The sequence below is a fragment of the Polypterus senegalus genome, chromosome 6 (assembly GCF_016835505.1).
Source record: "Polypterus senegalus isolate Bchr_013 chromosome 6, ASM1683550v1, whole genome shotgun sequence".
Taxonomy (NCBI): domain Eukaryota; kingdom Metazoa; phylum Chordata; class Cladistia; order Polypteriformes; family Polypteridae; genus Polypterus; species Polypterus senegalus.
Window position 1 is genome coordinate 46,142,699 of NC_053159.1, and position 24,264 is coordinate 46,166,962.

Here is a 24,264-nt window from a genome sequence, read left to right on the forward strand (position 1 = left end):
ATTTAGGTGGATTGGCGATTCTAAATTGGCCCTAGTGTGTGTTTGGTGTGTTTGTGTGTGTCCTGCTGTGGGTTGGCACCCTGCCCAGGATTGGTTCCTGCCTTGTGCCCCGTGTTGGCTGGGATTGGCTCCAGCAGACCCCTGTGACCCTGTGTTCGGATTCAGCGGGTGAGAAAATGGATGGATGGATGAATGGATGTATTTTCTATGTAGGTATTTTTAAATAAGATTCTTATTTAAATACATTTCTGAACCATTTAAAGCTCATTTCAGTACTAGGGAGTTGTACCGCCATTATGAATGTAGTGAGAAGCCAAGCAAAGTGACACTTTTTAGTGGCTAACTAACAAGATTACAATATGCAAGCTTTCGAGGCAACTCAGGCCCCTTCTTCAGGCAAGATGATTACATGATTACATCTTGCCTGAAGAAGGGGCCTGAGTTGCCTCAAAAACTTGCATATTGTAATCTTTTTAGTTAGCCAATAAAAGGTTTCATTTTGCTTGGCTTTTCTCTACATTCATAATGGCTAACACGGTACAACACCCTAGTACTACATACTTAAGTTAGTATTATATGGAAAGATATTTGATTACCTTTTCCTGTAGGAGTGCAAGGTACCATGGCATTTTCCCAGCTTCTCCATTCTGTTGGCTCTGGTTTGTGAAACCTGTATTAACAAGATTTTCTCGCCTAGGCTCTTCTGCTGAGTTACTAGAGGTAAGGTCATTCCTAGTTTGGGAGGTGAAGAACTTGAAGCCTGCAGAGCAAATATTTATTCTTTCAGTGGAATGCATTCTTACCTTCAGTGGCTGAGCTTTCAGTAAATACTCTTCAAAACAAAGGCATTAGCTATTTACAAGATTATTAAACTTCCTTGAATCAGTGTGCAGTTGCCAACTCAGTCTGTATAGGCAAAAGTTAAGCAAATCCTAAGAAACATCAAGAAAATCTAAGATCTTACACTTCTTGTTGATATGAGTGAAGTTCTGCTTAAGATGTTCTTCACATAGCAAATCAATATTGATATTTATGACAGAACCACAAGCCAGAAAAAAACTAAAAGGTCCTCAAAATGTGATAGAGGGAACTGTACTCATCAGTTGTAGGCAGAAAGATCTCATGTTTGCTTCTTGAATGGAAATTCTAAAGTAGGAGTGAAATCTTAATGTGCATTTCAGTGATGGATCCTGTAGCTCGTTAGGACCAACAGCAATATTCTCCATTTCAAGGATCCTAAGACTAATCAGAGGCATTCTAATTAATCTTGTTATACCTTGAGGTTTTTCATTGGTCTTTATAAGCAGAAGTGGCCACACATTCTGCCTACAATTAATTTAATTAAATAAAAGTAAAAAATAAAATTATAAGCAGCAAAGAAGAGTGGCAATGAATTTGCTTATTCATGGTTGCAATGCAATGGATGACTGCGCCATCCTTAGATCTTCATAAGGGGAACGGAGTATTCTTGCCCATTGTTCAGAAGGCACAACCAGTCAGATAACTCAAAACATGTACAGGAAAGGTTTTTGGCAATAATATAATCATCTGATGGATTATATAACTTGGTAAAGGGTTCATACTAGTGCAAAATTGTCTGTCTACCTGTTAAGTAAGGTCCCAGAGTGGACCAGAGTAATATTTTGAAACAATTCTTCATCCAGTTACAACATACTAATCACTGATTCCCATATTAGTGTGTTTGCCTGTTTTAGTATGAATTATTATTTTTCAGTGTTTCTCTTGCCCATTTCACCTCCCCATCCACCCATTTTCTGAAATCGCTGTGTTCTTAAGGTGCAAGGAGTCTATCCTGGTAGCACTGAATACAATGCAGAAGCAGTATTTTGCAGGGCACAATCACAAACACACCTAGATTAATTAATCGCAGGCCAATTTAGTTATCCCTACACTCTGAGCCTTTAGCGTCCCTTAAACGCCCTGGTCTCAAGTGCATTTCTTTAGTTGCCCTTTGTTTGCCCCTAAATGGATGGTCAGTAAAGTTTTGGAGAGACCTAGACATACTTTCCAAATAATAACACTGCATTTCCACCTGCTCAGCAAGTTGTTTGTAGCCTGTGTACTTTTTCAGTCTTGATAGTGGAACAAGTATCCCTGGCACCTACTGTTATACCTGTTCCAGTTTCCTGGGAATTCACTGAATGCTTCCACAGAGGCCACATATTTCTCTCTCTTTCTTCTGCATTGTCTCTAGCTCCCTATTTCCCTCCAGGTGTGTCAGCAACACACTCATAATTTGTTCTTAATGTTAAGTTTACTGCTAGGAAGGTCTTATTCATTTTTTTAACATTTGCTTATATTTTGTTATTTTGGTGACATCATTTTGACAACATTTTGAGAATTTTCTTTTTATTGGTGCTGTATTTTTGGAGGTACAGAACACTGTGAGGTGATAAGCATGTTATGTATTAATTGTGTGACCAGTGACATCACTACATGCTATAAAAGGTGCCTGCACATATTAAACAGCATCCAAACTTTGCAGTAGTTGTAGAAGTAATAGTCATTTGGACCCAGTACTGTGAAAGTTGTACTTGCATGCTCATCCAACAGGCAACATGTCACCACTTTCCAACCCTATGATAACAAGACTGTGTTAAAATTCATGACTTTCTTTCATTTAATAGAAAACACATATTCTTTAATCTAATGCTCCTTAGTTTTATAACTGTTGAAAAAATTAAGAAATATAGGAAGACCTATTTTTTTTGTACAAATGAGGTACGTATGTATGGGACTACATAAAATTAGATTCTGGTTTTGATTTTCTTCATTATTCAAGAAGTTTAACGTAGCAACAGGAATGTTGGTGATCAATCTTAAACAACCACTGCAATGACTAGACTACACTTATGTTTAGCTCTTAAAGAAAGATTTTTAGATCTCAGCTACTCTCTTAATAAAACAAAACTATGCAAGAGATCTTGCTCGCTTAAAGTTCTCCTCAATCCCAATGAGGTAGACCATACTTGATCAGGTCTGCTGCCTCTGTAATGGCTCCCACATACACACATAAATGCAGAGATATTCTCTTTTCTTTCTTTTAGCATTTTCCTATGAGACTGTGGCCCACCAGCTGAACCCGACACAGGCAAGCGTGGGACACAAGTTCAAGGTACACACAGTTTATTTTTTCTTTTTCCTTGTAGGAAACACCTTCCCACAGCCACAACACAGTCCAAGCACAATACAGCACAATACAAAAAGTCTTCCTGCAATCTTTTTCGTTCCTTCTCCTCCACTCCTCAGGTCAAGCTTCGTCACTCCTCCTCTCGACTCTGGCTCCCTGAGTAGTGGCTGCTGGCTCCTTTTTTAAGGCACCCGGAAGTGCTCCAGGTACTTGATTACTCATTTCCAGCAGCACTTCTGGGTGTGGCGGAAGAACTGCCCATAAGGGCTCAGCAGCTCCTGCTGCAGCACACCCTGCTAAAGAGACTTTGTTTTAGACCTGAACCATCTTGGTGATATCCTAGACCTTGGAAAATTTCTGAGCACCATTCACAAAACGTTTTACCAAAAACAGATTATTTTTATCACTCCAGGTAAGAAGGACATGCTTAAAATTGGGTGACATGAGCAAACGTTCTTGCAGGTGCAAATTAGGTTGCTGTTTGAAGGTACAAAATTCAGCAATCTATAGCAAGCCTGGACTCTTCATGGCCTGCTGACAGGTGCAACCATAAATTATGTTGAGTCTTCAGCTCGTTTTATATTATTCTTTTGTTGTAATGATTCTTAGGTATTCTTATTTATGTTTTTGATAGTGTACATTCATTCTTATAAAAAGATTGTTCAATTTAAATTTCTTTTGTTAGATGTGTTTCATCATGTGTGCTGTTCATTATGGGTAGCCAAAAATAACACTGAATTATGATCTTCAGGATTTATTGTTCATATCAAGACTGATGTCTACAACGCTGACATCCCAGAACAAGGTCGGAGCCTTTTATATACATACACCTTAAACCCCTGTTTATATAACATGGAGAGGCCTATCCTTGTTTGATAAAAATATCAAAACCCTGGGCAGTAAGCGTAATGTGCCTTGTCATAATAATTCCATGTGGGCCAATATTATCTTAGTATGTCATCTTACATGTAGAACTAAAGTTCAGTAAATCAGGAAGGATAGTTGCTTTGAAAACCCACACAAATTGCTCCAGGAACTCCTTTCTTCCTAGTGCCATACGACTTTTCAATAAGAAATATCGGAGATAATGATTATGGTTTTGATATATATCCTATGGCCTTTTTTTATGTAAATATGTATTATCTAACTGCCTTACCTTAACCTTTCTTGTTTCTTTTGTCTGTTTTATTTCATTCTGTCTGTTATTAGATGCAACTGAGGAGACAAATTTCATGTTTTCTTGTGTAAACATGACTAAATAAAGAAACCTTAAACCTTAGTACGTCAGTCTTTTGAACCACCTGAATTATCCTTGCTCTCCATTCTTTGTCAGGTGACTCATATATGCAACAAAAGTGTCAACAGTGTCAAATTGTATCAAACGCACCACTGACAAATCATACTGTACAAACATTAAACTCATCTCAGCCATCAGATACTTTGGAATTACTGGCTACTTTATGTGGCACTGCATTAGGTTTTTACCGCTGACACCATGGAGCTGAGGCTTCAGACTTGCAGTACTGTTACATGAAGTGGGAGGTCCATTGGGGAAATCATTCTGTGAACTATGTAATGAGCCAGGCTTGTGCATCCAGGCACCTGTGAAAACAGCACAAATTGTCATGAGACCCAGCACTATAGTGCTTAGTCACACTTGACATATACACTCTTGTGGCTAGAAGCAGGGACACAGAGATTTGCTTTGTTCAAACAAGTCTTGGAAAAAATACAATAGCTTTAAAGATTGGCTACATCAGAAACTAAGCCATTCATTCCAAATAGTAAACTGTGCAAAGAGAATATAACATCATGCATATGGGTGTAAACAAGTTTCAGATATCAAACTATAGCATTCTGCCATATGTATGCTGTAAAATATTGTTTGACCCTGGTTCCTACATTTTTTCACTTACTGACATGTGGATGTAGTCACTTCCATCAGTCAATATATAAAAGTTATAAAGTTGTTGCTTTATGGTTATTTACATGTGAAAGGGTTGGGCTATGCTTTAAAATGTTTTTCTTTCATAAAATTAACCAGTTAGGTTGTGAGAGCTATAGCTACACAAAACATGTTTACTAGGACCTTCAATTGCCATAAATCCATCCATCCATTTTCCAACCCGCTGAATCCAAACACAGGGGTCTGCTGGAGCCAATCCCAGCCAACACAGGGCAGGAACCAATCCTGGGCAGGGTGCCAACCCACCACAGGACACACACAAACGCCAATTTAGAATCACCAATCCACCTATACTGCATGTCTTGGGCTGTGTGAGGAAACCTACGCAGACACGGGGAGAACATGCAAACTCCACACAGGGAGGACCTGGGAAGCGAACCCAGGTCTCCTAACTGTGAGGCAGCAGCGCTACCCACTGTGCCACCGTGCCGCCATTGCCATAAATACTTGTGTATAATGATGTATTATAATTTAGTGGAATAACTCAAATGCTCCTGCTGTCAAATGCTTTGGGGACAAACTATGCAGGCCTTATATATTATTTGGAGTGGTCTCAGTTTCCAAAACTTCCCCGCCATTAAGGCCATAATGTTGAATAGGGTGGAAGGTTTTGGAGTCAGGGCCTTCCTACAGATTTTATTAATTAGAAAGCAGCCCCACTTAAGTTGTAAATGCTGTATTTTGATGGAACATCCTAAAATTATACAGAAATATTCTAAACTCAGTTGCAGGGAAATTCACACAACATGTTTTTTTGTTATCTACACCAGAGAGACCTACAGTCCTTCAAGTCAACAGGATAATTCTTTAATTTAAATACTATAGCACCATTCTTTAGCAGAAACATTGAAGTACAGAGATAAAGTAAATTGTTTCAGATATTTTAACAAATGGTTGGTTAAATGACTTCTGATATCCAGAGACAGACCCCCAAATGACCAGAGTGAGGCTGAGAAAGTACAAACAAATTCATGGTTTCTAGTCTATGCTATATGACCAGTGATCATAGACACTTTCTTTCCTGCCCAAATGACCAGCTACATTCAATTTGACCCAAAGATACATCTCTGATCAGTGCTGTGGTAGAGCTTTGTGTGTGTTGTCCTGGCATATAAGTTCCTCACAGAATGCCACAGACATGAAGCTATGACAAACACAGGTGGCATCCTTTGCTGTGGCACTACTGAAACCCTTTGGCAGTAGAGGATTGCAAAGTTTAACTTCCTTTTATTCAGATTCTACAGCCACTCCTCAAAGGGGCAAACTTCACAAACAAATGAAATGAGAGCACAGGACAAGATCATAATGGATAATGAACACCACCACTTGCAGAAAAAATTATGATGCGACAGGAAAAACAGAGTGTGAGATCAGTCTGAAATCATTAATGTCATCTGATGAACCATAAACTTACAATAAGGACAGATGACATAGTATACACATAAGGATATTTTAATAATTGGAAAGTAAAATATTTACAATCTGAATATTTAATTTTCTAATTTACTGTGGAGAGGGCAGCACCTAAAAGATTGTTGCCTATTTTATTACAGCCCTCACAGGTTCAACTTTTGCTATAATGTGACATTTTAAAAAGCCTATTAATTATATCCCTACAGTACACATCAAAATGAGTTTAGAACAGCTGGGTGGACTTACTTTTGGGTAGTAGTGCCACGTTTACGTTGCTGGGTAATTCTTCCGTTGAGCATGCTGGTAGTTTGGTCAAAGTCTCTTCTATGAATGGTAAATTAATCTTCTCACTGTGGACTTCGTGAACATCTTTATTTATAGGCACAAGTGCAATAGACTGAAAGGACATACACATTTATCAAAAAGATACAAATTTCTTGGACAGAGAGATGTCTAGGGTGCTTCATGTTTAAGTAAAGAGTTGAAATGAATATAAATTTAAATTATAGATACTGAAAAAAGCCATTCATGCCAACATCTTTTTAAAATATACACATTGCAAATCCCTGGTCAAAACATCAATTATCATTATTTAACTATGACTCTTTATGGAGTCATGTTTCACAGCTTTACTTCACTTACATGCCATGATGGTCATGAAGACTGTAATGGTGAGGTTACCTGATTGTGCTGTGGGACACGGGAGGTGCAGGACTTTCCACGGAGCAGAGGAACACAGTCAGTCTTACGTAAATGCCAACAGGCAGTGCGTGGGCGACCTGAAAATCTTTGGCTGTCTTCAGGAGGCTTCATGATTAGTTCTATTCCTTCCATGGGTGCCAGTTAATACACAGCATTATGGTTCTAAACAAGAGCAGTTATATTCGGATACTGTGATAAATGTCTTAGAAAAGTTTTCACTTGCAATTATGAAGAAACACACTTGATCTACGAGGATTTTAAGCTGCACCTGTGTTGCTTAGCTGCTATTTGCCTTCAAGCAGGTTTAGCAGGTGTAGAGCAAAATAATCTCTGCCATACCAGCCACTTAACATCTCCAGAGTAACAAAACGAAGGGTGTGTGACATTTTGAGAGACAGATGGTGGTGACTGTGTAAAACTGACATTTGTTATCATACCTTTCAAGAAAACAGAGGGACATGTCCTTTTGAGATTTTTCAATTCTCAGATTTTGATTGTTATCCAGTAAGAATGACAATTTTATTTCACTGTGATGAAATATAGTAAACCTATTAGGAACTGTAATACTCAATCAAAGGAGCACAGTGGAATACAACTTTACATTTGTCTTCAACGGATCATAGAACTAAAGATTACCTCTTAGATTAGTTATGCAGACAAAATTAATATATTTACAGAAAGCAATTTAAAACTGATAAAAGCAGAGAAATAAATGGTCAGCAATGTAGTTTCACAACTAAATGGACCAGAGCTTATATTCTGGCCAGGAAACTCTCTGTGAGCAGTTTGCACATTTTTCCTGCATCTGCATGAACTTTTCACATGTAGTCCAGTTTCAGTTCATATACAGATGCACATGTCAAGATTAACAACTCGAAAATTGTTTGTTGTGTTTAAGTTTTGTGATGAACCGGCAACCCATCCAAGATTGGTGGTGACCTATAGTGGAAAATGCAGGTATACAAAATGGTTTCATTGAAAGATGGAACTATGAACCAGATAAATCAATCAACAAACCAGTAATTAATCATTACCCTTTACATTCATGCAATAATTATACTGTAAGATTGTATTTCAGTACATCTTGTCATGACAGTCACTTATTTTTGGTTAACCCTTTGCATCCATATTTTCATTTAAGACAATTTTCATTAGTGAACATTTTTAATTTTCTTTTCAAACAAGCAAGTAGTGTGCTTTCTCTCATAGTATGAACTCAGTAGTTGCAAGTATATGAGTTTACCTGTCTTTCAAGAACTTTGAGCATGAGAAAGATCCTGCATAATTAAAATGTATTATTATCCTTATTATTATTTTATCCAATGATCATTAAATATTTTATCCTTTTTTCCGCTGAGTCCAACAGATGGCCCACTTGATAACCCAGTGCTTTGGCTACAACATTTCCCTGCGTGTTAGCCAAACTGGGGCCACTCTTCTGCCTGAAGAGTCAAGCGGCACACACGCAGTACTACCAACTGCAAACAATTTTATATCAACAGTTTTTGTTGTGTATTGTGTGTTCACAATACAGTACTATTAACTGTGGTCATTTAAATATATGCATTTAATGCTAAACAAAATCTTAACACTAAATACAGCAAATAAAAAAAATATAATGTCATATTCTTATCTTTCAGAGTTGTACTTATTTATTTTTTATCTAAAACCAATAAAAAGTATACTGACACCTAATGCAAGACAGAAGTTTGCTTTTCTCATTTTCCTTATTTGATTTACAAAACGACTAGATATAATCACACATCACGAGTTCGATTTGAATTTGAAAAATTACATTAATAATTAACCAACAACTGGCAGGTTATTTTCAAACCTGCATCAAACTTAAAATGAAAACTTGATGTTGGTAATTTATAAATAATATATGTGTATTTTTACAATTGTCAGTTTAGCTCTGTCTTACTTCGTAATACATATTTTTTTTTGCTCCTGTGTCTGTAAACTCAGATTGAAAAGGTGTAGATAACAGATGAATGGACCAGATATACTAGTTACTTCATATATTTAGTTATACAGTATTCATTTCTAGCTTTCACTGCATAAGCACAAATACTTTTATCCATCCATCCATCCATCCATCCATTTTCTAACCCGCTGAATCCGAATACAGGGTCACGGGGGTCTGCTGGAGCCAATCCCAGCCAACACAGGGCGCAAGGCAGGAAACAAACCCCGGGCAGGGCGCGCGCACACACACACACCCATACACCAAACACACACTAGGGACAATTTAGAATCGCCAATGCACCTAGTCAACATAACATGTTAATACATTAAATATATTTATAGTTTAATTTATGCATTTTCTGCCAAAATATTTACATATTGTTCTGTCCTTTACTCAGCTACTCCACCTAATAGTAAACGCCACATAACAGACTCATTCCTGACGTCGTGAGCCCGCAAAGCTAGACATTGTGATACCCTGTGAATAAATGAATCGTTCTCATCGCATATACTGTAATGTTTTGCATTGAGCTCAATAACATTAGTTGTTTTGCAAAGCACATAAAAATGCATTTATGACAAGTTTAAAGCAAGATGCATCATAAACGAAATCGATTTTACAATAGCCTACAATGAACTTAAAATCCTTAAACTTTAATTTACGGAAATAAAAATACTGATTCAATATAGCGTCTTTCATTTCTAACCGTTAATAATTCGTTAGGAATATCAGACATGGCTTTATGTTCAACAGGCACAATGCTATTACTTAGCCGCATTGATTTTTGTATGCAAAGTATATGGAGTATTACTGAAATATTAGCTTTTTAAACTTCACATTTTTCTTCCGTGGGGGATCTTTCGAGTCACAATTCAAAATAACATTAGCGGTAAGAGCTGCATTTAAAGAAGAGACTCACCTGTTCGATCCTGTGACCGAAATAAAATGTGTGTGTCTGTGTGTGTATGAGAGAGAGAGAGCGAGGGAGAGAGCGAGCGAGAGAGAGAGAGAGAGAGAGAGACTGTTAAATTGGCGCGCGGAGAGGAGATGTGGATTTTCAATCCTCTGGCGTATTTCAGGTAAACACTGGCGGTGGTCTAAAAGAGCACAATTTTCATAAATTTGTGTGAATTACACATAAACACTAATCTCTTCGTTCAGTCATTTTCACGTGTTCAGTGTCGCAGGAAACCAGAGGCAAAGCCTGCAGATACTGGGCCAGTTCCACACAATACAGTACACACCCTCTGACAGACACAACGAGACAGTTTAGTTTAGCTCATAATGTTTTATTAAGTGTGTGGTGTCCTAGTGGAAACCAGCTCAAACTCTTTTACAACGTACAGTACAAGCAGAGAATCAATCAGCGCTTGTTTTATCAAAGGCAAGTGAAACGTTAATTTCTTATTTTAAATTGTCTGGCTAAATGTTGTGGAAATTGTTGCTGTGCAACTACGCAAACATTCCACTCTTTGACGTAAAGTGATGCAGCTTGTAATTTTATGAGCGACCTCACGTCTCACTGGTGTCAAAGTCATCGGTAAACGATCTGAATTCAGAAACACGGCAGGACAACATTATTATAAAGGTGCTTACGGCTAGGGAGAGCAGGTTCCATTACAATTAACTAGAAGCCGCCAATATTCTAATTTTATCACTCTAACACGATCACGATTGTGAAATTTGAAATGAGTGTTTTGATTATCCTTGGTGTCTTCGTTGATTCCTTCCTAATTATCCTACTCTGAGATCCTTCAAGTTGCCATGATGAAGTAAATGCTGGAACACTCTTAAAATAATGTTTTTTAATGGTACTGTGTGGTTCTTTACTGGGTTTTTGAGGTTCCTCATAGAGTCATTTCTTGACAAAGATCCATTTCATTCTGAGAAGGGTTCTTTCCATATGAAGTAATTTTTTTGTGATTTGAAAAACTTCCTGATATGCAGAAAAATCTTTCATGTATGGTATAGGTACCTAGCAGGACATTAACTGATTAAGAAAATCTGGATTTAGGCTGTGTTACAGTACATACGCAGGAAGAGTCCTTTTGAAATCATGAACCGCTGGTATTTCACACATCTGTTAGCATCTGTTCATGGTAATTTACTGTATGGAGCCTGTTACAGGGCAAAATAAATAAATGTTCTTACTGGAACCTATATGTTGATGTGTCTTTTAGAAACCAAGAATGGTTCCTCTATGGCACTGCTGTGAAGAACCCCTCTGTCAACCTTTATTTTTAAGAGTGTATGCTAGACATTCAGACAATCGGAGACTTTTGTTTTACACACACTTGCCTTTGTGAAATTATTTTGTTCCTTATCAAAAATGGCTAAGATTACTCTATAAAGCAATATGCTTTCATTACATATCACACGATCTCCATGGATCACTGGAGTAACCCACTACTTAAAAGCAGTCAAACAAAAAATGTATTTTAAATGTAGTCTAAACAAACATGACAAAAATTTGATTTATTTGAGCAATAATACCTAGCTCATTAACATCCATCCATCCATCCTCTCCCGCTTATCCGAGGTCGGGTCGCGGGGGCAGCAGCTTAAGCAGAGAGGCCCAGACTTCCCTCTCCCCGGCCACTTCTTCCAGCTCTTCCGGGAGAATCCCAAGGCGTTCCCAGGCCAGCCGGGAGACATAGTCCCTCCAGCGTGTCCTGTCTTCCCCGGGGCCTCCTCCCGGTTGGACGTGCCCGGAACACCTCACCAGGGAGGCGTCCAGGAGGCATCCTGATCAGATGCCCGAGCCACCTCATCTGACTCCTCTCGATGGCCCTACCAGGGGCATAAAGCCCCGGAACAACATAGCTCCTAGGATCATTGGGACACGCAAACCCCTCCACCACGATAAGGTGACGGTTCAAGGAGGAGTCATTAACAGTGTAATTCTTTATGATTTACAATCAGCCATTTGAAAATTTTATGCATGTGTTGTATACAGTATGTGACTTTTTTGGGTGCTCACTTCATTTTAAACATTGATAGCTTTTGTAGCTGGTGTTGGGTACAGTAGTCTAAACCATTTGAACCATGAAGAGTACCATATAAAAAGATTTATTAATTTATTTAGTTTCACATATCAATCATAGTACAGGATTCTTGAAAATTAATGTTAGAACGACACTCAACACTAAACACCCCTCTAATATTCACTTTAGGGAACCATTCCGAAATATTCCCAGTGTACTGTAGGGCACCAAAAGAAAGCAAAAGAAAAGCAGAGTCAGTGGCGTAACAGGATAGTTAAAAAATAAATACATAAATTATTTCAAGTTTTTTGTTGTTCCTTGTAAAGACTTTGTTTTCACATTAAGTTATGGGGACTGAGTAAAAATTCTTCCAAATAAACACAAAAAAACTAACATGTGAGATCTGAGTAGATTCATTGTTAAATAATCTCATAACATATGGTGTGACAAATAATGTTAGTAGAGGGGCATAAGATCAGTGTATGTTATGAATAAAATTGAAATCCATTCCTTGTCTGATATTAAAACAAAATTCCCTTTTCCATTTTTAACTAAAAACATCTGGAGGTATGCACCATGAAAGTAATTGATCAATTCTGGAAGAACTATCAATATCTTCATTGCTAATATATTCAAGCATACATACTGAGTGGAGATTAGGGAAGTTAGGCAAGTTCCTTTTGCCAAAGTTTATAGTGTGTACATAAAAAATGGCTAATGCTGGAAGAGTATATTTGATGAACAGATCAAATGATGCAAATACATTGTAAATGCAGAGGACTCAGAAAGTCTGAATACCTAATTATTTTTATGAAGTAGGCACTGTGTAAGTTAAGAAAACCTAAATATAGGATTATCATGCACTGGAGCAGCAGGGAATAACATCTCTGCCTTGAAGTGTTCTTATATTCTTACATTAATTGCATATGGTAGGTGAGTTGTGCACCAGGTACTCATTTATAATGGCATGCTAAAGTCTATTTGTCTATTTCTGCTACCGTAAGTCATTAAATCTCTAAAGTGGTGTTTAGTGACATTTATGTAACACACACAAGGGACCGAACCTGGACACAGTGTACCCAAAGGTGTCACTTGACAGAATATAAATATTGAGATGTTATCTTAAAAGAAGTTAATGGTAATAGCAGCATATTTTCGACAATAACTTAGTGTTTAAAATGCTGCTCTTCCACAAGCACCTGGAAGAAGGGTGAGCTTCGTGTTTGCTTTAATTTCCTGAAGCTTTTTTGTTCGGTGTACAGTATACACTGTAGATCCCATGCTGATTGGATTGTCTTCAGGAAGTAATGGCGATAATGATATCTGATTGGATTCTACCAACATCATCATACAACTAACAAGACTGTAGATGAAGCATTGTTTAATTCTGTGTCATTTTAAAAATTCATTTTGGTTGTTTGGATTGATTTAATGTGTACAATGCTAGCTTTTATGTGCTAAGTGAAATCTTGGTTGTAGACGAAGTACAAGTATACAAAGTGGTCTGTGCGGATGACTGTGTTCATTTGGAAACATTAATCTGCAACAAGAAGTGCATTAACGAATATTGTGATTAATCCTTCTGATTAGAAAAGGATCAAAAAGGTTGATATTTGTTTTATGAGAGGGACAGTGATATCTTTTGAAGAGCAGTAGGAGATCAGTCAGTAAGTACTGAGTAGAGTTTGTTTACCAAAAACTTAAATTACAATCAAATAAAAAGGGACAATGTGGACTCATAGTCTGGAGTTTTTTTTTTTTTGTTTTTTCTGTCCACCCTGGCCATTGGACCTTACTCTTACTCTATGTTAATTAATGTTGACTTATTTTATTTTCTTACTGTGTCTTTTATTTTTCTATTCTTCATTATGTAAAGCACTTTGAGCTACTTTTTGTATGAAAATGTGCTATATAAATAAATGTTGTTGTTGTTGTAAACAAGAGTCAAAACCTTAAGAAAGAAACCTTTAAAAAGAAATTGTCCAAGAAACTCATTTTCTCACATGCAAAAACACCAAGAGCCTTTTCACTAAAAAATACTAATGCATACAATTACAATGCATCTGGCCCTTAAATAAAGTGGCCCACAAAACCATGTGTTCACAACCCTGTGATGTCACACAGTGCACCCCAGTAAAGCATGCCCCCTAGAGAATTACAGCATTGTAGTAACCAGCCCTGAAATAGGAACTTGATGACAGCACAAAAATGTGAGTTAACATAAAAAAAACATAAAGAAACAAATATAAAGTTTTATGACATACAGTAATTGTGACAGAGAAAAGTAAAAAAATACTGGAGGAAATGGGTATCATGTTCAATGTAAACAGTGGCCTGAAAAAAAGTAACAGTTACAGCAAAAGTGTAGGGAACAAAAAAGAAAAAAGTACAGGTAACACCGCCTATCTTCCACGTGGTTAAGTACACACCAATCTGTTGCTCTTGTTTGATGTTGTCTGATGTCCTCTCCAGCACCCTATAAAGGTTTTCACAGGATAGCTAAGTTTAATACAGCTATATGTAGAATCATCATTTCAAAAAATTAAGACTCTCCTGCATCCTAGTTATTAGCATCTTTTGACTTGACCCGGCACTAGCCATCTTGTAGGCTTTGATCATGGTCCATGTAGACTCTGATACTGGTAAAAAATTTTTGGAGAACTCTGGAACTGAGGATTGAGAGAATGAACTCAATACATATTGGACATTATTTGACTTAATTCACTGCCAAGATTTGAGTAGGCGATAAATTTATCTTTGTCATAACCAGATGGTCAAAAAACATGACCTTAGGCCTGATTGCTGGCAGGTCAGTCTTTGCTTATTGTTTAAGGGTGCCCATGTACCATATTACCATATGATGGAACATCGCTCAGTCTGCACAGAGCTCATATCTGGCACAGAAATACAATAATTCATAGTTTAGGTCTGCAAAGTAAACCTTTCAGATTATGCATTTCCATGTATCATTCTGATATTTTCAAAATGAGCATTTAAGTCATTTAGGACTATACCATTTAGCATAGCAGCAAATGTCTAAACAAACAAAATACTCTAACAAAATATTCTAAATGATTTTTGCTGTACATTTGTTCACAAAGAATGACATTTGTTTGAACAAATCTAAAATACACTGTAAATAGCTGAACAAAATAATCATTCAGAATAATCATACTTGTAAATCCCCATGCATTTTACATTCTTACTGTCTCTTCACAATAGGGGAGAGTTCATTACTGATTTTACAGTCCTGTTACAGAATTAAAAGTATTTACAGAGGTACAATGTCTATAAAGTGTATTTACACCCTTTGAAAGTTTTCACGTTGTATTATTATTCAATACAGTTTTAATTTACAATGGATTTTATTTGCCATTTTTGACACAACAGAAAAAGAAAAAGACTCATTAATGTCAAAGTGAAAACTGATCTCTGCAAAGTGTTTTAAATTAATTACAAATATAAAACAATCACAAAATAATTCTCCCTCTTTAGGGACCTCATGCATAACACCGTGCGTAGAACTCACACTACAAAATGAGGTAAGCACAAAAGCCGAAATGTGCTTACGCACAGAAAAATCCAGATGCAGGAATCTGTGCGTTCCCCAACTTCTGCATTCTTCCTCTACATAAATCCCGGTCAGCGTGAAAAGTAATGCTCGTGCATGCTCCTGCTGTCCCACCCCAACTCCTCCCAGAATTACGCCTTTTTGAATATGCAAATCAATATAAATAGCCCTTAAGCTCAGCGTTCTTTGAAAAGACAATGACAAAAGCAAGAGGGAAAATGGAAGAATTTCAGCGAATACCAAGTGGAGGCAAAGAAAAACGTACTATTTGTTGGTTTAAACCATGGTATAAACAACAAAAGGAAGCTGATCGAGTGACATAGCATGTCAGAGAAACTCGAAAACTCAAATTCGCAAAGTCACACAGTGCCGGAAATAAAAAAGAAGTTGTCAGGTATCAAAGTCGCCATGAAAAGGCGAGTTATAGCCCACTGTCTGAGTGTCATATGAAAGCTTATTAGGGTACAGAGAAAAAAAAAGGCAAACAGTGGGGAAAAAGCACAAAATGTCAACTTCAGTCTCGAAATTTCCACTTTAATCACATTGTTTATTTTGTCATTAAAGTAATGTAGAACATCATAAACTTCACCTTAAAATTGTTTAAATAACTAGTTTCTCAAATCACATCGTAAGTAAAGCAGCATGTTAAATGCTTTGTTTTGCATGTGTTCTTCTATATGTTCTATGTGTGTGAATCACTACTTGCTTCTGAAACCAGCTTTTTCTACCTCCGGCAGGATACAGAATCCATTACATTCGTGATATTACAGCTCTCTGAATAACTAAAATACTGAGATGTATACGTGATATCATTTTCATGATGATGGGAGTTAAAGCACGTTATTATACATGGGAACACGGTGGCCCAGTAAATGTGTGCGACCTTGGGCAGAGGAAGAATCGGTTGCTCCTTCGCCCGCCAATGTCAATATGGTATCTTATGCACAGCGGATGGCCACGTCCGTTGCAGACACTGCATAGCCGCCTTTTGCTCACAACACAAGCGTTTAACTTTTGCCGAAATTTGCAGCTGTGTCGTTATTTTCTCTTTCTGTTTTATATTCAATATATATTGGTGTGGCGGCCCCTGGGATGGATTTGGCGGCCCTGTGCAGGTGCACAGTTTGCACATGCCTAAGGCCGCCCCTGCAGTACTGTCTCTTTCAAACGTACTAACCTCCAATTCCTGTCCTTCCTTTTCTTTCTCCAAGTAACCGATCGCCACACAATCAGCTCTGTGATGGACGTTAAGCCATCTGTAAGCTTATAACGCCGATTCTTCAAAACTTAAGGAACATTAAAATATCTTCATAGTACATGTTTAATTATTCTATCCTTCACGCCAGTCCCAGTGAAGCTTACAGTGCGCGGCAGGAACAATCGTGAGCGGAGCACCAGATCCTTGCTAGTGTAGCAACACCGTGTCCTTTAATTATTAACAATACAGTATAGATTATTTAAATGAAGTTAAAGTTTTATCTGTATAATATAATAAACATTTTGCTGCATTTTATCTTAAAAATGATATCGTCATCATATGTAAATACACTCTTTATAAAGTGGCTCATGTTGTGCAATATTATAACTGTACTGCAAGTTTACAGTGAGGTAACTGTACTAATAAGTACTAACAGTTCTACAAGGAGCAGTTGATGGACTGATTGAGTGCTTTTAGAGTTCTTGGGATGAAACTTTCTGAACCGCGAGGTCCGTACAGGAAAGGTTTGAAGCGTTTGTCATATGAGAAGCAGTTCAAATGTGAAGTGTGGCTGAGGCAGCATTTGCTTGATGCTGTATACCGATAATTCTCTTTCCGATCAGCTTCTCCGAGTGGTGCAGTGAGAGTAATATGGAAAAAGATGATCCGCTGTGGCCACCCCTAACAGGAGCAGCTGAAAGAAGAAAAAGAAAGTACACTGATAGTAACAACACTAAAGCAGCTATGGTATTTAGAATAGTTTGACCATTCCGTAGACCATTATATTGTTACTGGTTAATTACAATCAGATGCATTAAACTAATAAACAATATGCGATTAATTTCAGTGTATTTATAAAGCCGCTTCAGGAAAAGAAAGGATAACCACACAGGAACAGTGGCACTGCTTTGACGCTGGGTGCCGCTAGTCTTCAAAACTGAGCGGAGAACTTTCATACGACAGGGTATAAGGTACCGTGGAAATGTGAGTGACTTTACGCCAAGTTTAGGTTTTATACATCGCGATTTGAATGTGGAAACATTCTTACGCAACATTTCTGTGCGTATGCACCGTTTACACATGAGGCCCCAGGTCAGGGATATGCAGACAGCCTTGACTCTGTGTGTACAGGTCTCTATCATCTTTGGACGTCTGGGCACTGCAGTTTTTCTCCATTTATTTTTTAAAAGTGCTCAAGCTCTGTCAGGTTACATGATGATTATGAGAGAACAGTCATTTTCAATTGCATTGAAATCTGGGGTCTTATGTAAAGGAAGGACAGGAATTGGAGGTTAGTACGTTCAAAAGAGACCGTACTGCTGCAATAAATTATTTTATCGAAGGTCACGCACAATCACTGCGCTACCGTATTTCAATGTTTAATAACATGCTTTAACTCCTATCATCACGAAAATTATATCACGTATACCTCTCAGTATTTTAGTTATTCAGAGAGCTGTAATATCATGAATGTAATGGATTCTGTGTCCTGTTGGAGGAAGAGAAAGCCAGTTTAACACACATAGAGCACATAGAACATCAAATACAAAACAAAGCATTTAACGTACTACTTTAGTTACGGTGGGATTTGAGAAACTAGTAAATTAAACAATTTTAAGATTAAGTTAATGATGTTCTACTTTAATGACCAAATAAACTACGTGATTAAAATGGAAATTTCCAGATTAAAGTTGACATTTCCTGCTTTTTCCCCACTGTGTGCCTTTTTTTTTATGTACCCTAATAAGCTTCCATATGACATTCAGACAGCGGGCTACGACTCGCCTTTTTACGGCGACTTTGATATACTGTACGACTCTTTTTTTATTTTGGGCACTGTGCGACTTTGTGAACGAGTTTTCGAGTTTCTCCGACATGCTATGTCACTCGATCAGCTTCCTTTTGTTGTTTATACCATTGTTTAAACCAACAAATAGTACGTTTTTCCCTGCCTCCACTTGGGATGTACTGAAATTGTTCTATTTTTCTTTGTGATTTTGCCATTGTCTTTTCACAGAACACTGAGCTTAAGGGCTATCAATATTGATTTACATATTCAAAGGGGCGTAATTCTGGGAGGAGTTGGGGCAGGACACCGGACGCGTGCACGTGTGTTACTTTTTACGCTGATCGGGATTTATGTAGCGGAAGAACGTGGAAGTTGGAGTATGCGCAGATTCCTGCATCTGGATTTTTCTGTGCATAAGCACATTTCGACTTTTGTGCTTAAGTCATTTTATAGTGCGAATTCAATGCACAACCTTATGCATGAGGCCCCTGGGCTCTGACTTAGCCACTCCAGGACATTAACATTGTTGTTTTTAAGCCATTCCTGTGTAGCTTTGACTTTATGCTTGGAGTCATTGTCTTACTGGAAAACAAATCATCTCCCAAGATGCAGGTTTCTTGAAAACTGTTTTTCCTCCAGATCTCTCTGTATTATGGTGTACTGTATTCATTTTACCCTGTACCCTCACAAACCTTCCAGGGCCTTCAGCAGGGAAGTATCCCAGAGCCTGATGTTGCCATCACCTTGCATCATGATGGGTATGGCATGTTTTTGATAATGTGCAGTGTTCAAACATGGCGCGACTTTAGTCTGATGACCAACCAACCTTCTTCCAGCTGCACCTTCTAGCAAACTCTAGCAGACACACATTTTTTTTTTGCAGTGTTTTTCTCTTTGCACCTCTCCTATAAAGTTGTGACTGAGGAAGTACATGGGCAACAGTAGTGTCTACACAGTCTCTTCAATCTCAGCCACTGTAGCTTGTAATACCTTTAGAGTTCTTATAGGCTTCTTGGTGACCTCCCTAAGTAGTCTTCTTCAGTTCCTGTGGATGGCCTGCTCTAGGCAGATTTACAACTGTGCCATATTGTTTCCATTTCTTAATGACTAATTTAACTGGACTCTAATGGATATTCAGTGACTTGAATATTTTCTTGTATCCATTCCCCTGACTTTCAATCACCTTTTCACTGAGTCAATTAGAGTGTTCTTTTTTGGTTCATTGTGTAGGTTAGTCCACAGTATGGACTCACCAGCTGGACCTTCCAGGTACAGGTGCATTTATGGCACAATCAACATAAACCCTTTGACCTCAGACAGGTGATCTCCATTTACCTAATTATGTGACTTGTAAAAAAAATTGAGTTCGCCAGTGATGATTTAGGTGTATCATATTAAAGGATGAATACTTATGAAGTTATTTTGTGTTTTACATTTGCAACTAACTTCATTAAAATCTGTTTTCACTTTTAGTTTTAAAGAGTCTTTTTCTTTTAATTAATGTCAAAAAAGCCAAATTAAATCCACTGTGATTCAATGTTGCTTAAAATGTAAAATATGAAAAATTCAAACACTTTATATGGGCATTGTAACTTTAACCATATCTAACTAAAGCACAAATGTCTTTCCCAACAGGTAAAATGTTTCTTCACATCTGTGCCAGGTCAAGCTTATACAGAATGAATACCCCATTCATGTTTAAAGCTTTGATAGTTGTGCTTATCCCGTGCTATTTGTTGATGTGTCCTTTTGAATACTGTATATGAAGCACTTTGAGCATGGGAAAGAAGAAATATAAATTCATTGCATTATTATTATTAATGTGGAAGAAATGTAAGCCACAAAATAATTTTACAAATGGAGGTTTTTACTTTACAAGGGCTCATTTCAGCTTTTTTTTAACAACCCATGAAAAAATACATCCTTTGTTTATAGTAAAATTGAAACACTTAGATATGTGACTAGCTAGTACATCTGAGGGAAAAAAACAAGCTAGCTGAAAGCTGAATCCACATATCCTGTTTTCCATTTATTTTAAACAAATATATTATCTAAGTCTTGTCAGTTGAAGACCATAAAACAGAAAGGGAAATCCTTATGTTTTTTCACAGTTCAATAACTCACTTAGAAAGTTAAAAGCTCACAGTTTATACAATATAAAAATGAATTTTTAGTTAACTTCCACAATAAATACTTAAAAACAAGTAGCCACTAAAGAGAGCAGAGTTGTAATCAGTTGGGCTTTTTAAAAGTGTACTTTAACTCTGTGGTAAAAGTTGATTGGCTAATGTTAGCCAGGGGGATTATACCATTTTACTGACTTTATAATTAATAGGTAAATAAATACACAATAATGCATGATTTCTCCAAAATATTGCCAAATAAACTTATATGAACCCTGTGCACTAGTAGTCTAAAATTTTCCTAAACTCATTGACCACGTCAGTTCTTTCAGTGTCAATCATGCTAAAGATCCAGCATCTTTGGAGAAGTCTCACAAATTCTAAGAAAGACGCTAGTAGTAATTAGATTGTCCCAGTCCTGGCATAACAGAGGGGGAGGTAGGGATGTCCTGATATTATAATTTCTTTCTTATTAATACGAAATGATGAGCGCTTCTGTTCTTATGAAAATAAATATCCTATAAATGTTGGTTAAAATATAACTGATTATAATATAAACCAAAATAATGTGCATTTAAGTTAAAATTTTTACTTCCACATATATTTTAAATTTACTTGTTTTAAGTAAACCATTTTGAAGCAATATAAATGAAGATCTTTTATGTTTTAGAGAGTTTAAGTTAATTAACATTTTTTTGAGGTAAAGAAATGTTGAATCCTCACATTGTATAAAGTAAAAATATTATTGCCAGGCCATTAGAATTATGAGTGCTGTATATCTTGCTGTGATATTCTCCTGAATAACTAGTATATCAATTATAACACTGCTGACTGTGGTCACAATCTGGCCCAGTCACTGTCTGTGTGGAATTTGAATGCCCCCCCACTGATTCTGGGCGCTGTGGTCTTCTTTATTCATCCCAAAAACATAGATGGTTATAAAGTAGCTTGACTGAGAACTACAAACTGGTACAAGATAATAAGGGTGTATTTAAAATGAATATGCCCTGCAATAATGTGAATTTCCCCTTGGGATTAATAAAGTATCTATCTATCTATCTATCTATCTATCTATCTATCTATCTATCTATCTATCTATCTATCTATCTATCTATCTATCTATCTATCTATCTATCTATCTATCTATCTATCTATCTATCTATCTATCTATCTATCTATCAATAGGCTTCTACATCGCATCCAATGCTGCTGGAATTCCCAGTGCCACTTAATTAAGTTAAATAAATTTAAGGATATGTATCATAATATTATAATATTTCCAGAATTATCAATTAAAACCCTGCTCAGAGTTACTTATACTTTAAATGGGAAATGAAGCTCTACAGTGTCATACATGCCAGTAGTGTTATCACCATTTTTTGACTTGCTTTAAAAATGTATTTAGATTACTTACTGAAAAAAGATATACAACTAATGAATAAATATTATATAAACATATTACGTATATGTTAGTTTGGGGATGTTACTGTTTGTTTGTTTATACCGGTATACATTTTATTATTTTTCTATATATATTATTTTTCTTTCTTTAGCTTCTTTAATGTTAATGATTTCCCCTTAGGAACAAATAAAATATATCTATCTATCGAAAAAGCCTTTATAGATTTATTCGGTGTCACAAACTAGGCAGAAACAAGGAATAACCAGTTTTACAGACTGTATAACACGTAACAATTAGGGTTTTAAAAACATTTTTCCCTGAGCAACTAGACACAAATTATTCCTAACATGAATAATATGTTACTGAATAATAAAAAAAATTAATTGTCATTTTTAAAATCATTTGTAAATGTTTCAAAACATATGACTGTATACTATAATTCATATAATTTAATAACATAATTATTTGAAATTACATGAACTAATAATCTGTTAATTATTATATCTTTATTCATTAAAAGCTACAGTGGAATAAAATGTTATTTGTTTTTTTATTTGAAATATATAACTTGAACTTACTGTGATAGTATGTATATCAGTACAAAATATTTGTGATCAAGAATATAATCATTGATAAGCTAACAACCATTTCTGTTCTTTTAATTTATCAGAAGAAACACCTCTTTGAGAATCACACATGTGACTTGCTGTGACATCTTCCTTCTGCTGGCTGGACATCAACCCTCGTTGATTTGGAATTATAACTCTGCTGTGCCTAAATGCTGGTTATTACACTCCCTCTCCTGTTTTCTGGATGCTTCCTTTAACGATATATTTCCATTTCTTGGATTCTTACCCACTGTCATTACTGTTCTGGGACTTTTTCTTTCAAAACTGAAAGCTGACATCAGTGGTTGCTGCTTGTTGACTTCTCCATTTACAAGATGGAAGAATCACATGGCGATTGCTGCTTAATGGCTAGTCCATTTCCTGGCTGAATCCTGACCACTGTGGCAAGAGTTGAACGAAGTATGCCATACATATTATTCTTACTGAAATATATTACTTATCTAAAGGAATAAGTTAGATTATTGGTCAGTGTTTTTGCTTCTTCTCTGAATAATATTTGCATTTTAAAGAAAAGTCCTTTTGTTATTGTATTGTTGATATTAAGTATTATATTGAGAGATAAATATGATTTATACTGTCATAGGTAATATAAATAGATCCATAACAAATCTCACTTTTCACACAAAGCAACTGTCTTCTTATGATAGTTTGATTCTTTCATTTAAATAACTGTTTAATCTTGCACCCTCATCCACGCTGGAAAAATTATTGCTCAATTTCAAGGAGTTAGACTCCATCTCTACAATATATAAAATCCTTTTACAATCCCTTCCTTTCAAAGATCCAAGAGGACACTGGGAAAATGATCTCTCAATTAATATATCAGAAAAGGAGTGGAAAGTAGCAATGCAGAGAATTCACTCGAGCTCCATATGTGCAAAGCATACAATTATACAACTTAAAATTATATATCGAGCACATCTGTCTCGACTAAAACTCTCCAAAATGTTTCCAGGACACGATCCAACCTGTGAACTTTACAACCAAGCCCCAGCCTCACTGGGTCACATGTTCTGGGCCTGCTCCAAATTAACATTATTCTGAACAAAAATTTTTAATTACCTCTCAGACAGTCTTGGACTCACAATCCCTCCTAACCCATTAACAGCTGTGTTTGGGGTTCTTCCAGAGGGTCTTAAAGTGGAGAAAGACAAACAAATTGTGATTGCATTCACTACACTGTTGGCACGCAGACTTATTCTGATAAACTGGAAGAACCCAAACTCTCCTCTTTTAAGTCAGTGGGAAACTGATGTGTTATATTATTTAAAATTGGAAAAAATCAAATACTCAGTTAGAGGATCTGTGCAGACTTTTTTCAAAACATGGCAGGATCTAATCTGTAATATTTTGAAATTATTTTATAA

The 24,264-nt window shown here is 36.6% G+C and overlaps 1 protein-coding gene across 3 annotated transcripts in view; it reads right to left on the reverse strand.

The window, feature by feature from the left end:
* LOC120531012 (coiled-coil domain-containing protein 27-like) overlaps nt 1-10,189 on the reverse strand; it is a 45,013-nt gene extending 34,824 nt beyond the window's left edge. Inside the window, exons 1-5 of one of the 3 annotated variants that reach the window (XM_039755928.1) lie at nt 10,121-10,189; nt 7,212-7,394; nt 6,777-6,927; nt 4,637-4,753; nt 597-760 (exon numbers count right to left, since the gene is read on the reverse strand). In XM_039755928.1, coding sequence (XP_039611862.1) covers nt 597-760; nt 4,637-4,753; nt 6,777-6,927; nt 7,212-7,364 — 585 coding nt within the window. In that variant the 5' untranslated portion in view covers nt 7,365-7,394; nt 10,121-10,189. Of the gene's footprint in view, nt 1-596; nt 761-4,636; nt 4,754-6,776; nt 6,928-7,211; nt 7,861-10,120 lie in introns of those variants that run through there. The other 2 variants (XM_039755927.1, XM_039755929.1) reach the window with 2 other exon arrangements.
* Between the last annotated feature and the right edge of the window lie 14,075 nt (nt 10,190-24,264).